This window comes from Musa acuminata, chromosome BXJ2-6 (genome assembly GCF_036884655.1).
Source record: "Musa acuminata AAA Group cultivar baxijiao chromosome BXJ2-6, Cavendish_Baxijiao_AAA, whole genome shotgun sequence".
Taxonomy (NCBI): domain Eukaryota; kingdom Viridiplantae; phylum Streptophyta; class Magnoliopsida; order Zingiberales; family Musaceae; genus Musa; species Musa acuminata.
This window is the reverse complement of record NC_088343.1, coordinates 20,793,867-20,809,799: the sequence shown is the minus strand read 5'-3', so window position 1 is coordinate 20,809,799 and position 15,933 is coordinate 20,793,867. Positions and strand designations below refer to the sequence as shown.

Here is a 15,933-nt window from a genome sequence, read left to right as displayed (position 1 = left end):
TTTATCTGCAGTCAAGAAAGAAGGCACTTGAAGATCTTCACATTATGCAAACTAACAAGGTAAGCGTCATTGCACCATTGGTTTCTCATTTCCCGGTACAAAAAATGATTTACCTTCATTGAGAACATAATTGTGGATATAAGATCAGTAATTGTTTAGGAAATAACATCTTTTGTAGAATGGCCATGTAAATGCAAAAGCTGATACATCTTTGTGCGTATTTCTTAAAAGGATTTTAAAACTGTGGAACTATTCCTCATCCTTCATTACCAGTAGTGCATGTCAAGATCACTTACAGTTCCACAAAAATTATATAATAATAAGCATGTCTTCATGATTTATTACTCACTACATGTCTATCATATTTTTGTGCTTTGTACTTTCTTTTGGACATCATTTTTATCCTTAAAGGAGTATTTGTGGTTTAGGACATACTAGGATTAAGCTTATAGTTGTGTTATGCTATAATCTAAGATGCCAAAATTTCAAATTAGTTATCTGATTTAGGATTTATGGAGATTGTGTTTGAAAAAAAGCTTTTAATCAGGATGAAATCAAAATTGTCCATCCATCTTTAGGAAATTTTTTTTTTCCAGAAATTCATTTTTGTGTTGTCCTAGAACTGGTTTCTGTTGAACTGTACACCACTTTACTCATTGTTGTGATCTCAAGGGTCTAGACCAATTTCTAGAAAATCTTACATATGTTTTTCAGATGTAAGTCTTTCTAGAAAACATACATATGAAACCTAACCTTTCTAAATCTTACGATTTAGATTTTTACTGTGTTGTTTTGCAGTGAAGCAATTTTATCAGTTGGGTTATATATGCACCTCAAAATATCCTTGCCATCTATTAGATATATATGTTGAGTTGGCCAACTGCCTCAACAGTTTCTTGAAAAGATATATATATATATATATATATATATATTATGTTTCATTGTTTTCCATTCTACAGGACATAGAAGTAATAATTTATCATCATATATCTGTGTATATTCTTTTCTTCTTGCCAAATCTGACACATGAAATTTAATAGAATACTCTTCTGAAACAAATTGGAGATTATTTATCATCGTCAGTCTTATGTCTTGGTAATGCCTATAAGCCACAATCTAGAAAGGTTAATCTCATCGAAGCATTATAGATATTCATTACCCAGTATACATTTAATCTACAAAGTTTAGCAGTTGATAGTGAATGAGCAAAGGGGAATAAAGAACAGTGAATTAGTTCTTTGTGCAGAAACAATGAGTTTCTTCTTTAGTAATTGAAGTCTGAAGATGCCATTTTTTGGCCAACAATGCAATTTTTCTTGTCCTTTTCTGGAAAGAACAAAGACATGAACAAGAGGAATACAGATACAGGGCCTGATAATCGTGTTTCATATCTATGCTGATGTGATACTGTTGTAGCCTTGCAGGTGTACCATTCTTTTGTCAGAATGTTAAGTTTCAATAACGTAAGCCTGGTGGCACAATACAAATCTTGAATCATGGGTAGAGGCACAATTGATGTCATTAAGCTTTGGTTTCCATCTGGCTTCAAAAGAAATCCATAAAAAACTGTGTTCATTATTGATGTTACCTTTTCTTTTGGTCAAGCTGATCCCTGAAATTCTACCTCATCATTGTTTCCTTAAGGTGAAGAAATATGTGCTGGTGCAGATAAACTAGTGCTATGAAATCATAGCCAAAGTATCTAACAATGGGGTGCAATATGAAAATAAAAAAATTTTCACATGTTAGCATGCACTCAAGAAATAGGTTCTTCATTGCTCATTGTAGTACACAAGATGATATGATCTACTAACACATCAATTTTTTTAAAGAGCACAGATTATATGATTGTTAATGGAAAATCTTATATGAAAGAGTGACATCAGAATTGAACTTCCTTTAGTTCATGGCCGATAATATAACAGTGAACTCTATGATCACTGGTTTTCCTTCAAATGTGAATACTGGCTGTAATATAGTAATTCCGATTTATTGGTCTTGTTAGTTTATAATTTAACTTTTCTTAGTTCTCCAATTGTAAATGCTTGTGATTTTTGGTATGCACAGCTTGAGAAACTGAGTCTTAGACAAGGCCAGTCAGAGGCCCAGCTCAAGTTCATAATTGATGCCTGGTTACAGGTAAGATAAAAGATATGGAATTATCCTTTTGATACTTTGAGTTCCTTGTAATTCTGTTCTGTTATCTTGGGACTTTTTTTTTTCACTCCATTTTGTAGATAGTGGAGTGCCGGCGAGTGCTGAAATGGACATATGCATATGGGTATTACCTGCCTGAGCATGACGATACTAAGAGGCAATTTTTTGAGTATCTTCAAGGTTTATAAACTTCTCTTTTTAATTGCATCAACTGATAAGCTTATTCTTTCACATAGAGTTACCACGATGGTAGTCTTGTGCAGGTGAGGCTGAATTTGGCTTAGAACGGCTTCATCAATGTGCAGAGAAGGAACTCCAAGAATTTCTTGATGCAGATACCCCTATGAAAGGATTTGATAATTTCCGTGTGAAACTAACAAGACTAACTAGGTATGTATGTTCACCTTGTATTGTAGCCAATCTATGATTGTTTGAATCTTATGCTTTGACCTAATGGTTTCTTGGTTTCTTTTTAGGTTAATTTAAAAAAAAAAAAACAAGTTACCTTCGTATGATTCTTTTCTTTGTCAAAATATTGCAAGAAGCTCTTTCTTTTATGACTAAGCTCCTGTATTTATTTTTAAGGCCCTTATCGTATGGCGTTTGCTCTTATCATCATTCGTCATGCTTGCTTTTAAAGGTTTCTTCTGCATGCATTTATTCTTAGATATTAATTTTATTTGATGCCCAATGTGCAACATGTGAATTGTATTAACTCAGGTTTATGGCTCAATAATCTATACTGTTTTTAGTTGTTAGCCTTACGTGATAGAATGCAAATAGTAGATACTTTCGAGTTAAATTGTCTTCATTAGTAATAGAATGCCAAATGTAAATTTCTGTTTGTCTGTAACATGGGTAGAAAGATCCTCAAGTTTGATTTTAACTGACATTCAGAGAGAAACAGTAAGAAATATTGATGTGTTTGCCAGTCAATCTAATTCCTGATTTTAAGCTATAAATGTCATGAAATCGAAGCATGGCATTTCAAAGCTTTTCTACTAATATATTGTTGCTTTTAATAAAACTGCATCTGTAACTGGTTTCTTTTTTATTCTGTTACTCAGTAAGCAGCAAACTTGAACTGTATACCTTCATTTTGTGTTTGTGCACCAAACAGTGTGACTCATAACTACTTTGAGAACCTTGTTCAAGCGCTAGAAAGAGGGCTGATGGATGTAGATTGTTCGGACCCTCAGACCAGCAGCAAAAGTTGTTGTTCCAGCAGTCCTGGCAACATGCCTGGGAAAATGAAAAGTAGCAAAGCAACTGAAGCAGATGATCCCAGCTAGACATGGATCCCTCATTACATCACTATCATATCTTTCTGGCCCTGCTTTGCACTCGTCATGATGCCAGTTCTTTGATCACATACTAAAAATAAAACAAATTCTTCGGATCTTTTTGTGCATCACCATCTTTTGTGTGCACAATAAACAGCCCCTGTTGTAATGTGGAAAATTGTAAATGATGTGGAACCGAAAAGGCTATATATTCAACCTGAGGTCCCAAAGCATGAAGTATTGGGGAGTAGGGAGAGAAATAAGTTGCGTATGAACAGTAGAGACATCTTAGTTTTCAGGTGATTTCTGTATATATCTGTATATACATTCTTGAGTGTTTAGATACACAGTTTTACTTTTATTTTGTAGTACAATCTAATGTTAAATATGGTTTCACCAATTACTCTGTGGGTTTTTAGATTTGTGTATTATTTTGTATGGTGATGCAGATTCCCCCTGTGGGGAAAATTTTACTACTTGCATTATTTGTTTGGGTTAAATCTTCCAAGCTTGTAATTCTGGATCATTGGTCGATCCAAAACAACCTTTTTTTTTTTTCATCATTGGGTCAGATTGCATGTTTAATTAAAAAAAATTTAAGATATATAAAATAAGTTAAAATTATAGACCTTATTGAAAATTGTTTTTTCTTAAAAATATCAATATTACTAAAAATAGAAAGAAAAAAAAAGGGGCATGTGACTGGGTGTTCTTATCAAGAATAGATTCGACGACATTAGGAAAATGTGAAAATGTGAGGCATCTTTCGATAAATCTCAAAAGAAAAAGGACTTTTTTCGAAAAATCGACCCGTAAAGTTTATCAGCGGTTCCTCCCAATCTCTTGGACATAATAAAACCAATCAGATTAGTGGATTGTTTGGTCAGTCAATGCTTTGATTTCTATCCACTTCTGTTACCCCGTATACGGAGGCCATATATAGATGTGCTCTTAAGTGACAAGACAGATCATCATCATCATCATCATCATCATCATCATCATCAAACCCCGTCGTCGTCCCCAGGTGTTGCAACTCGTGGTTGCTCCTTCAGGAGGGGATCCTCTCCGATTATTGTTCGGATCCAACGATGATCGCTGAACCGTGGAGATGTCAACACCAGAGGCGTCCAACTAAAAGTGGCATTGCAGCGGATCCTCACCCTTCTGCCGATTCTATAAACTTCGGTCAGCCCACTTCCCTCCGTCGCGATTCCCTCACGAAACAGGATCGAGGCCAGTATGGAATCCGTCGCCCGCCCGTTCCCAAACCCTAACTTGAACATCCGAACCCTCCCCTCCTCCTCCCCCCGCGGATCCTTCACAGTGTCCCGCGTCACCTTCGATCAGTGGCGAAATCGCCCCCGCCTTAGAGCCGGGCGGCACCGACCCGTCGCCGCCGTCGCGAATCCAAGGTCCGAGCACGACGTTGTTGTCGTCGGCGCCGGGATCATCGGGCTGGCCGTCGCACGCCAGCTCCTGCTCTCCTCCGACCTCTCTGTCGCCGTGGTCGATGCCGCCGTCCCCTGTTCCGGTGCCACCGGAGCCGGTGAGTATGCTGTACTTTTTTTGGACGATACTTATGTCGATGTTTTCATGGATGGCAAATGTGCTTGATTTGTTTGTTTGTGGTGGCGTCAGGGCAGGGGTACATTTGGATGGCGCACAAGACGCCGGGTAGTGAGACTTGGGAGCTGGCTGCGAGAAGCAAGCAGTTGTGGGAGGAGTTGGCAGAGAGTATACGAGACCAGGGTAAAGACCCAGCAGAAGTACTGGGCTGGAAGAAGACAGGTATCTCGCTCTTAAATTTTGTATCTTGTGCTGATTTTTGTGATGCAATCTTTGGATTATGGTTATTTGTGTTAGGGTGAAAAAATGTAGGTGTTGTTGAGCCGTTATACCGATCACATTCAAAGTATAATTCTTGCTTTACCTGAGTTTCAAATCTGCAAGTTTACATGGATTGTTACACAGATAATTAAAAATGGAATTTTGATGCCGGAATTGAGCATGCTATTAATCTGGGGATCTCAAAGCTAATAATTGAATCTGATGCTGAGCTCATGGTTAAGATTTTGAACAAGGAGGAAACTCCTCCATGTAATGTTTTGAATTATTATAGGAGTATTACTAGGTTCATTGATTATAAAGTCACTCATGTATAGTGGGAGGGTAATGATAGTGTCCATTGGTTAGCTAATCAGGCTAGATCTTCTAAAAATTCTGCTATCTGGAGACAGTACTGGCCTCCAAAACTATGATATATTTTGTGCTCCGAAAAAACTGGAGTTTTTTGTAAGAGACTTTTAAAGTAATATGGTTTCTTCTTTTTTTGGAAAAAAATGAAAATTTGGATCATTTTTATAAATGGAAGCCGATTATGTAGGCAAATTTTCCAATATTGATTAGTGAGGGGCTAGAGTTGCTTCTTGCTATTGAAGTAGACAATGGGAGGAAGTGTTTAGTCATGATGATAGATGATACATTGGCTCGAGTGGGTACATTTTCTTGCAACACTAAATGTGACTCCACTAGCTTCATAAACATGCATTGGCACAAAACTATATTTTACAAAAAAAATATATACATCAGAGTAACTCAGGTGTACATAATTATGTTTGTCTGTTTACCGCTCTACGCATACATCTGTAGTGTATCAATGTGTGTGGAGATGGATGGTGGATGGGTAGGACGGCCTTGGTGGGGCTCTACACTTTTTGTGAAATCTTGACATGGAATTGATCATAGTAGACGGACGATGCATCTCTATATGGAACATCAGAACCTTCAACTATAACAATATTTTGGAGGCTTCCTCGTTAATCAAGATAATTGTCTAGGTTCCAACTTATGATAGTGCTGATAGCTGAGCTAAAATCATTCTGTTGAGGTACAATGTTTAGAATTAAAAGAACACATCAACTGTCTTTACATTGATGAACCTGCTCTAATCTAAAATGTGTCGTCACCAAGATGACCGAAGGAAAGAAAAAGACCAACAAGGAAAACACCACTGACCATCTAGCATTTATTTATTGACACTAACATCCGTTGTCATGTTTTCACACTGGAATCCGCCATTAAGATGATTGAAAAGCATACATATGTCAGCGAAATATCAGTATGGGCATATAGCTGTTAAAATTGGCTGTCTAATGAATCACAGGAGGGAATATCTGGTTTTATTTTCCTGTTCTTTGCTTGGTTGTAAGTTCTAAACTCATATTTTCTGGACATTACTGTCCTGAGTTCTTTATGCAATTGAGCATCATATAAGAAAACCTAAATTTCATTCTTTTGACTTTAATTTTCGTCAGACATTCGGTTGCAGACTGTAGTGTTGATAATCATCTTTTTTATTTTTGTAACTAGAATGAACTGATCATCAGAAACTCATATAAGAAACATTAAAATATTTTCCATGTGTCGATTTTTAGGAAGTTTGTTAGTTGGTAGAACTTTGGAGGAGTCATACATGTTGGAAGAAAGGGTCAAGCTCCTAAATCAGGCAGGGTTGCAAGCAGAATACTTGCCTGCATCTTCTTTGCATTTGGAGGAACCAGCATTGGAAATTGGAAAGGAAGGAGGAGCTGCTCTTGTACCAGATGACTGCCAGTTGGATGCCTCTCAGACTGTTGTATTCATTGAAGAGGTTACTTTTATTTCTTATCATTTAGTCATGCATCTTCAGTTGCTAACTTTTATCCCATATGTGCTTTATCGGATAATGATCTATGTCATTCATGCTTTTTTTTTTACCAATATGTCATTCATCCTTAGTTGTCGATGTTTTGCATTATTTTCTAGGGTAATAAGCAGTTCAATTCACAAGGCAGATATGCTGAGTTCTATAATGACCCTGCTCTTTCTTTGCTGAGGTGGACATTTTCCTTTTATAAGGATCAGATACTATTGTTCTACAATCTAATTCCTTTGTACAAGAGCTGGTATACTTTTCTTAATCCTAAAACCTTGCAGGTCTTCATGCACACAAACGGTTGAAGGTGTTCAAACATCCAAGAACAACTTGTATGCTAAAAGAGCTGTTGTGATTGCTGCAGGTGCCTGGTCTGGGCCCTTAATGCAAAGCCTCATTGTGCAACCAAATCTTTTGCCAAATATACCTGTCAAGCCTAGAAAGGTAATATTGGAGTTACGAAGTGTTTGTTCTCGTGCATTATTTATTCTCCCCCTTTTCTACAATACAATGTGGTCACAATACCAAAACTGAGTTAACACATAATGGTAATATTAGTTTATTTATGATGCAATTTGAAGCAGCCTCAGTTCTTGTTCATTTGCATATGTTGCCCTCACTTATATGTGCCATGAACATCTGCATAACTATCATCATTCGGGTATTTGTGGAATCTTTATTGGTAGTAACCAAAATAATACATGAGATGCATAAAGTAGTCTTGGATACGGCCTACAGCCCTTCACAATGATGGACCTTAAGTAAATTTGGCTCCAATCTGTTCTTACTAGTGTATCAAAGAACAATTCATTTGATATCATGCAATATAGGGATAGTGTAATGAGCATCAAACAACTTATAAGCTGTTAATCCTCAACCTAGCTATGTGAAGTAAACTTCCATCGCAACCCATTTATCATTTATTATTTTGTTCTTATACACATGAAAATTGTACAATACATACAGTGGTTATAAGTTTTGATTGGGCAATTTGGTGAGTATTCAGTGAGGCCTAAGCAAAATTACATGCCAGAGCTTGTGCTTGCCGTTGCTTTCAGTTGGGTTTGTTGAAACATCGGTCTTCGTCCAGCTTTCCCTTTTTCAATTAACAAAGTCATTATTAGAAGAATTGCAAAGAGCTCCCCCTTCTAAACCTTCTTCCTCTCATCCATTTTTCCTCAAAGCTCAATAAAATAGGAATCTTTTTCATGATCAATTTAACATTTGTAGTTTAACTCAGCAATAACAACAAGAAGCCCAATATTGTCTCCAAGGAGGCACCTTGGGAGATAAAGTGTTGTGCATGAAGTCAAGAAGTGGATTCTGAATTTCACGGCCTTTAGTGCACATGTTTTATAGTGTAATATCTATATATGGAGTGAATTAGTGAAAAATAAAAGAAAAAGAAATTCAGTGTTCAATTGTTTATGAAGAACGTGATCGTTTCTGCAATTACACATATAAGGTTTCACTCGATTATATATCAAATCTAACAGTTAATTTTTTTTCTTCCCTTTTTTTGGTTTCTTATATTTAATTAGAGTGAGGTTATCCTGAAGAAAAAAAACTTTTTATTTGCTTCATATTTTCGTTACTTATTTTTATTTTTCAATCAAAATTTCATGTAAAAGGTATTGAAATTTTAGCTTCTGTGGTCGTTTGTGCAAATGTTAGAGTCAACCTGACCTAGGATTATCTTGACATCATGTTAAATTAGACATTAGGAAAGGCCCATCCAGACATGCATTAGATGCTGATGTACACGCCATATGATTTTGGGTTTTTGGAGCTTATTATTATTCATTAATTTGGTGAAAGTAGTTTCGTTTTAACTAAACCATTTTTCACTCTTATAGCTAAAAGTCTGTTTGTAGATACCATATCATTTTTGAAATCTCCATAAAACTTGATTCAAGTACCCACTTATTACCCAAGTAATTGGTAAATGGCCATTGAAGGAGGTACAAATGGATGCCCACGTTATCTACAAAAATGGTTGAGATGAGCAATACACCAAAAGAACATTAAAATGCACTCTGATTCAAATACTTCTATACATGTAGTATGTGCTCAAGCAATACACCAAAGAACATTCCAATATACACTTGGATTCAAATACTTGTGTATATTCACATGTGCTCAAATCAAGACCAGACAGATTCACAAGTAAGCAGTTGAGTTAGATAGAATTATTCCAATGACCAAACATCTTCATTGACACTCAATTGAATCACTCGAAGGTGAACAGAAGTCACCAAAAACTGCTCATATTTGTATTTCTGTATATTAAGAGTGGTAAGCTTATCTCTTGGGTTGAGACTTATACTGATTAAATCAATGTTTAAAATCTTGGTACTACGCTGGTTTTGACACCTTGTTGAATCAGTTACGTTACCATTACACCGGATGGAATACTGACTTGTATCATCTGATATTACTGAAAAAAAACAATGAAAATGAAAATACCAATTGGTACCGAGCTATATAGTCCATTACCAATTTTGGTTGGAGCCATAAATATCGGTTGGTATGTACCAGGGACTAATAGATACTGGCTAATAATTAGAAGTCTGACCAGTATTTGGAATCTTAAATTGAATACTTCTCTGCTGCAGTGATTTATTGGACACATATGTGAGACAGCATAACCTATGACTCAAGAGGTTGGGGTTGTCAACCTTGTCATGCTTCGGACTTGGTAGCTTTGCAGTTTCATCGCTGTTGCTCTACTCTTAATTAGTCCATTAGACAGTTCTTATGAAACATGCATGATGAGTCTTACCTACATTTTTCTTATTGATACTGATGAACTTCATTTAGTTGGACATAACGTTGCCTCATCTTTTTCTGATTAAATTAATTAGTTGCTAGAACTAATTCTTTGGATATCTAGTGGCTAAATGTTTACCTTTGCATAATTAGGGCCATCTTCTTTTATTGGAGAATTTCAATGACTTACAACTAAACCATGGTGTGATGGAGGTTGGATATATTGATCATCAGGTTTTTACCTCGTCCGCCAGGTCTTTTACTCCAGGAGCAGTTGAGGATGATGATAATTTGTCATCCATATCAATGACAGCCACTTTAGACGTCAAGAGGAATCTTCTACTAGGTAGCTGTCACAACTTTGACTTCTTCTAAACCCTTAAACAGCAAGCATCTTACTTTAATGTGATTCCTTAATGTTCGAGTTTGTGCCCCATTCTGTTAATTCTCCTGAAGTTGTTGCTTTTCTCCATGGAGATTATAAAAGCACTTGCTGATGGAATTTGACTGCTGTATTCATCCACATAAAGTTGGCTAAGCTTGCCCATCAATATCAATGTTGATTATTACTGGCTTACACTCCCTTTCTTGGTCATTTCAGGGAGCAGTCGCCAATTTGTTGGATTCAGTAGAGAAATGGATGAATCTATTGTTAAACGGATATGGGATCGGGCCGGGGAGTTCTTTCCTGCTCTAAAGTCTCTTGATAATAAAATAGACAAGATACGAATAGGACACCGCCCTTATAGTAAGTCCAATTTTCTTCCTTGGTCTTGTGTAACATCTTGTGACATTATGCCTCGAAGGCCTATTTCCTGAAGAACACTTGTAGCTAAAAAGCATTAACAAAAAATTACTTCTTTCAGTGCCTGATGGGAAGCCTGTCATTGGGCCAGTTCCTAGTTTACCAAATGTTTTTCTTGCGGCTGGGCACGAAGGAAGTGGTCTTTGCCTGGTAATTTTCATCAAACCACATATGGCATTTATTTTTGTGTTAAGGAGTATTTTACAAGTGTTTTTACCCTTTTTATTCACAAGATAATATACTATGATCCATATTATCTTGTTTATTTGAATTTTTCTGCTGTCCATTTTGCAATTCAGTTTTGGGTCTCTGAAATACATGGTCATCACTGCCAAAGGAGTTAACTTACCGTGTGAAATTTAAGACGCTTAATTGAACACATTGAAAAGAAGGGTTCATCATGTCTTAATACTAGAACCTTCGCTGTAACAGTAGTCTTGAAGAACCGCTTGGAAGCAGCAGTTCTTCTACATAATGTAGATATAGAAAGGCATGTATCCTGTGCTTGCTCATAAAATTATCTGGCAAAAATTGCAATCCAAATATATCCCAGAAGCCTTTCCCCAGGTGCAGAGTTAGAAATGCCTCTGCAGTGGCTAGTGTTCAAGAACTTGAATGTTTTGAAATCTATAAGCTGGCTTCTGATTCATGACTGTCAAACAATTGAGAGTTAAAGTAATTAAGGCATATCGTAACTGGTAATTAAAGTAACTATTCAAATTGGCAAGTGGCTTATGCTGAATTTTTTTTATTTATTAATAATTTTGATGATCATTGCTCAGTCTGCTTTCAGAAACTGTGTAACCGAATAGTAGAAGCTTTTGTTTTCTGTGTCGGACCCCAGGTCTTTTTCAACATTTTGGAGTGAATTTTGGCATATCTTTTTTCCTCTATGTCACGATGGTTTACTTTGCTTCAAGTTTTTTATCTTTTTGCTGTCTGTGCTACATTAATGTTATTTGGCGCAACTGTTAAAAGATGGCATTTGACTTGTTAGTTAGGTTTCCATATCAATGTTTATACCCCGATGGTCGAAAGAAAATGCTAATTGGTACTGGGTTTTCATCATTATTCTTTTAGGCATTGGGCACTGCAGAAATGGTTGCTGATATGATACTAGGGAACCCGATAACAATAGATCATACACCATACAGTGTGGAAGGCAGATTCTGCTGATATTTTATTAGCTGCCAATGAATCCTTTATCATAGCTAATAAGGCTGGCAGATTTTGCTGATAGCTGCTTACGCACTCCCAAAATCTTATTTTCTGAATTGATAAGGTGCAATTTATCAACTTAATTAAATCTGCTCATTCTTGAAAACTTGCTTGTAATAATAAATGAAGGGCCACGATATCAGCAGAAGCATGTTTCATGTCTGATGTTTCAAAAGCCTGTATATTATGGTTGTTTCTGGTAGGACTTTGTACAACTTTCATGATCATATTTCCCATCAAGAATCTGCATTTGATTACAAGAGGGGATTGTTTTGAGTACATATCAAAGACAAAGACTGCTCGACCAAGATGAATGGGTTTTAAACTCTGTATTTGCCGAAGCCTTTGATTCGACATTTAATTTTCTGCAAGCTACGACAGTGTGTCTATTGCTGAAGATTAGGGAATAATGAAACCAAGATTGCTCATCTGAAGGCTCTACAAAGGGAGGTGTGAACATGGCCAGTAAAGTCAGGCCTGAGCCACGATATGATGCACGCAATTTGTACAGAATAAAGAAAGTCGGCTCAGATTTGTTTACATCACAAGGGTTAGCATCTGAAAATGATCATGCTATATGGTCCATTTTGTTGGTGGTTGACTGTGAGCACTAATCTACTGAATCATCAGAAATGTTCCTGGTATCAGGATGCCACTGGATATGTGCAGTGCCATGTGAGTAGTAATGTTACTGGGGATGACACCAGCTCATGTGAATCAAGTTTGAATCGTTTCTCCAATGATTAATGTTCAGTATGTATCTGTAAGAGTGTCAGATGAAGTGAATTCCAAGCACCAATACATTCACTGTATCTTGTAACATTTTGGTATGGAGCAAGATCTTCCACCTGCATTTGGTTAGCTTCTAGTTGAAGTGACTTGCATGGTGATCAAGTGCCATTCCTAGGCTTAAACAACTTGCTCTCAGGGCTATCTTAGTGGAGTGGTTTATGCATGACTCACATTTGCTGCAATCAGAGTAGCTCTGACAGTGTCTCATGTGAAATATTCTAAATCATGTTAGCATTCTGAAGCCAAAGGATGTTGTTTGGGATAAAAGAGGAAATAATTGCAGATCTCAGTTCACAATCTGATGTCTAAGATTTGCATGCATGCCTGCCATTGAAGATCTGGATCGAAAAGGCTATGAATGATTTTGCCATGTTTGCTACGGGGGAAACTTGACCAGAGCTAATCTCACTACTCCCAAATTTCTCATCTCATCCAGTGAACTATCAAATTATTACTAGAGAACACTGCTCGCCAAATGCACCATCAAATTGTTCTCAAGCTTCATCAAAAAGAAATCAGGGATGAGATAACAAGAAGGTAAGTTGGTTGCAGGGAGAAAATTTTGCTCTCAATTGCCACTCTATTTCTACCTTTGATGGTTGAGGAAATATAGGGGGGGAAATAGTGACACATAATTGCATCACATAGGTCAGTCTTCAGACTGCATTAACACACGCATAATATTGGAATAACTTCATAGAGAATCAAGATAAACAAATAAACACATAATATTTGTTTTGTTGGAGTCCATCCGTTCATAGTCAATGGATTTTTGCTGCACTAAGTAATCCTCTCATCCCGAAGCTAAAGCCAATCTCTCACCAGATAGATAGCAGGCAGAGGGACTCCATTTCTGTCCATTCTACGGCACCTGCTGCATGAACGGAAGAACTAACAAAAATAGACACCATCTGAACCTGCAAGCACGAAGCCTTTTGCGTGCAGACCATCACCGTTGCCGTCCACGGCGAGGAGATGCTGCGTGGGGAAGCAGCAGTAGTCTGGGAGCAGCTGCGCGGTTCTGCTGCTCTCCACTGCTTCGATGACCATCACCACCACGTAAACCAACCCCACGGCGGCGATCCCCATCACCAGGCACGCCTCCTGTGTTGGACTAACCATGACCATCGACAGACAGAGGAAGAAGGAGATGACACTACGACTCATGGATGGAAAAGGAGGATTCATAGGCGTACCGCATATATATGAAGCGGAGGGAGAGTTGTGTGGTGCATCGAATTCAGGGGAGGGGGTTCGTGTAGATGGATGATGCTGAGGATGGGGTCAGAATCCACCATGCACAGTGACCGGGTTCATGGGATGGGATGGGATGGGAAAGAATGCTGAAGTTGCAAGGCTCGATATGATTTGATATGATGCCTCACCGATTCGATTCGATTCAATGAACCTAAATTGTTCCTAAACCTTCACGTGCTCAATATCCAACGTGACATATTGACGTGGGGTTTTCCTGTCTCGGCTGCGGGGATGATGTCGCGGTCGGACGCGGATGGGATTAGCACTCAGATTCCATGTGTTTATTATAGATCTGAAATGAAAATCTTATCTGAGTTTGAGAATATTAACGGATGTAAAATGATTAGCACTTGAATTTCATGAGTTTATATTATGGATCCGAAATGAGAATCTTATCATCTTTAAGAACATTAACTGATGCAAAATTACTTATAGATCCGAAACGAGAATCTTATTGGGTTTGAGAACATTAACATATGCAAAATCTCTAGTACATGGATTTCATGAGTTTATTATAGATCAAAAAGAGAATTTTATTGGGTTTGAGAATATTAACGGATGTAACATGACTAGCACTCGGATTCCATAAACTATCCTGATGAGACATATTTTGGGTCCCAGTCACATTGCAACCGACGCGCACCACGCCCTCGCCAAGTCAGCACGAGGAGTACTTCCACGCGCTAAACAGGGTCCGTACTAAGGTGTTTCTCGGCACATCCCATCCCGGAAAGCTTGGGGCGACGTCGTATGGCCCTGTTCCATACATTCCGGGATAGCGGTCGTACAAAGGTACCACCTTACCTCTCGAGGATCGGTCGTCATGCCAAACCCCTAACTAGTATAAAAACCCCTGACTAGTATCTGGCCAGTGGGAGGCAAAAAAAAAAAAAAGAGAAGAAGAACAATCACTAACTTAGTCGTCGAGGGGCCAAAGTCGAGAACCACCCGACGAGGGCCTTATGTGCAGGAGCGCGACCGTCTTCGGATGTCCAACCACCCCGACCGAGAGACGTACTCCCCGAAAACGGTGTCAGCATCCCAACCGAGAAGCACCCCCCCTTAGACAGCGTCGGCACCCTGACCTGTGGACGAGATCAATCCCGGCGCCTAGCCCCCCCTCCCGATCGCCAGCTCCCGATATCGACCCGTGGACCAGGCCGTGCTGACTCACCAGCAACGATACATCAATTCACCAACAGATCTGAAACAAGAATCTTGATGGGTTTGAGAATATTAACAGATGCACAATGAGGATGAATATGCATTGGACTTCCGATCGGTTTTGGGATGTTGTCGAGCTCCTTTTAGATCGATGATTAATTGATGAAACATAATGTTACGATGGTAGTTGCACTATGTAGTAATCTAAACGTTTGTATGTATACTTGCATTATTTATAGGAAGATGATAAAGAAAATAAAAAACTTGTATTTGATTATATTGGGTAAATCACTAAAAGAAACTCTAATTTTTTACCTTTTTTTTATCCCCACATAGCATTTTTTTTTGTTTTATTCCTGCAAAGTATCCTTTCTTTTTTTAAGATGAGATTATCTATGTTTTATTCCCACATGCTACTTTTTTTTTTTCTTTTCTCTCCACCTCTTTCGTCATTATTCAATTGTCCACCAACTATCGTTTCCTTCCCCTATGTTGAGGTTGACGATCACGATGAGTAAGGATGACTTGACGATTGATATAACATAAGACTATGGGACTAGAGGTAGTGCTTCTGCATAATCTCTCATCTTTTAGAAAATAAAAGTCACTGTATGAGAATAATATAAAAAGAGAATATTATGTGACCAATTATAATAAAAGTCACTGACAAAAGTGAAAACTCAGGATTTTTTAATTCTTTTTTCGAGAAGTGTGCCCAATTATATTTTGCAATTTTAATATATATATATAATAGATGTAATAACATGAATCACAATAACATGACTATCGCAATA

The 15,933-nt window shown here is 37.7% G+C and overlaps 2 protein-coding genes across 4 annotated transcripts in view; both read left to right on the top strand.

Annotated features, from left to right (window-relative positions):
• LOC135615200 (probable E3 ubiquitin-protein ligase ARI7) overlaps positions 1-3,840 on the top strand; it is a 29,008-nt gene extending 25,168 nt beyond the window's left edge. For both annotated transcript variants that reach the window (XM_065113377.1, XM_065113376.1), the window contains 5 exons: positions 12-59; positions 2,068-2,139; positions 2,238-2,337; positions 2,421-2,547; positions 3,278-3,840. In XM_065113377.1, coding sequence (XP_064969449.1) covers positions 12-59; positions 2,068-2,139; positions 2,238-2,337; positions 2,421-2,547; positions 3,278-3,449 — 519 coding nt within the window. In that variant the 3' untranslated portion in view covers positions 3,450-3,840. The remainder of the gene's footprint in view (positions 1-11; positions 60-2,067; positions 2,140-2,237; positions 2,338-2,420; positions 2,548-3,277) is intronic.
• Positions 3,841-4,480: 640 nt separating this feature from the next.
• On the top strand, positions 4,481-12,787 carry LOC103974044 (uncharacterized). Of its 2 annotated transcripts, none has more exons than XM_065113375.1 (9): positions 4,481-4,986; positions 5,079-5,228; positions 6,875-7,089; positions 7,245-7,315; positions 7,416-7,578; positions 10,138-10,249; positions 10,505-10,651; positions 10,770-10,858; positions 11,789-12,787. In XM_065113375.1, the coding sequence occupies exons 1-9, from the start codon at positions 4,680-4,682 to the stop codon at positions 11,882-11,884; spliced, it is 1,350 nt and encodes a 449-aa protein (XP_064969447.1). In that variant the 5' UTR covers positions 4,481-4,679; the 3' UTR covers positions 11,885-12,787. The 2 variants fall into 2 exon arrangements, with proteins under 2 accessions (XP_064969447.1, XP_009387051.2); XM_009388776.3 differs by having other exon boundaries at positions 10,057-10,249.
• Positions 12,788-15,933: the final 3,146 nt, after the last annotated feature.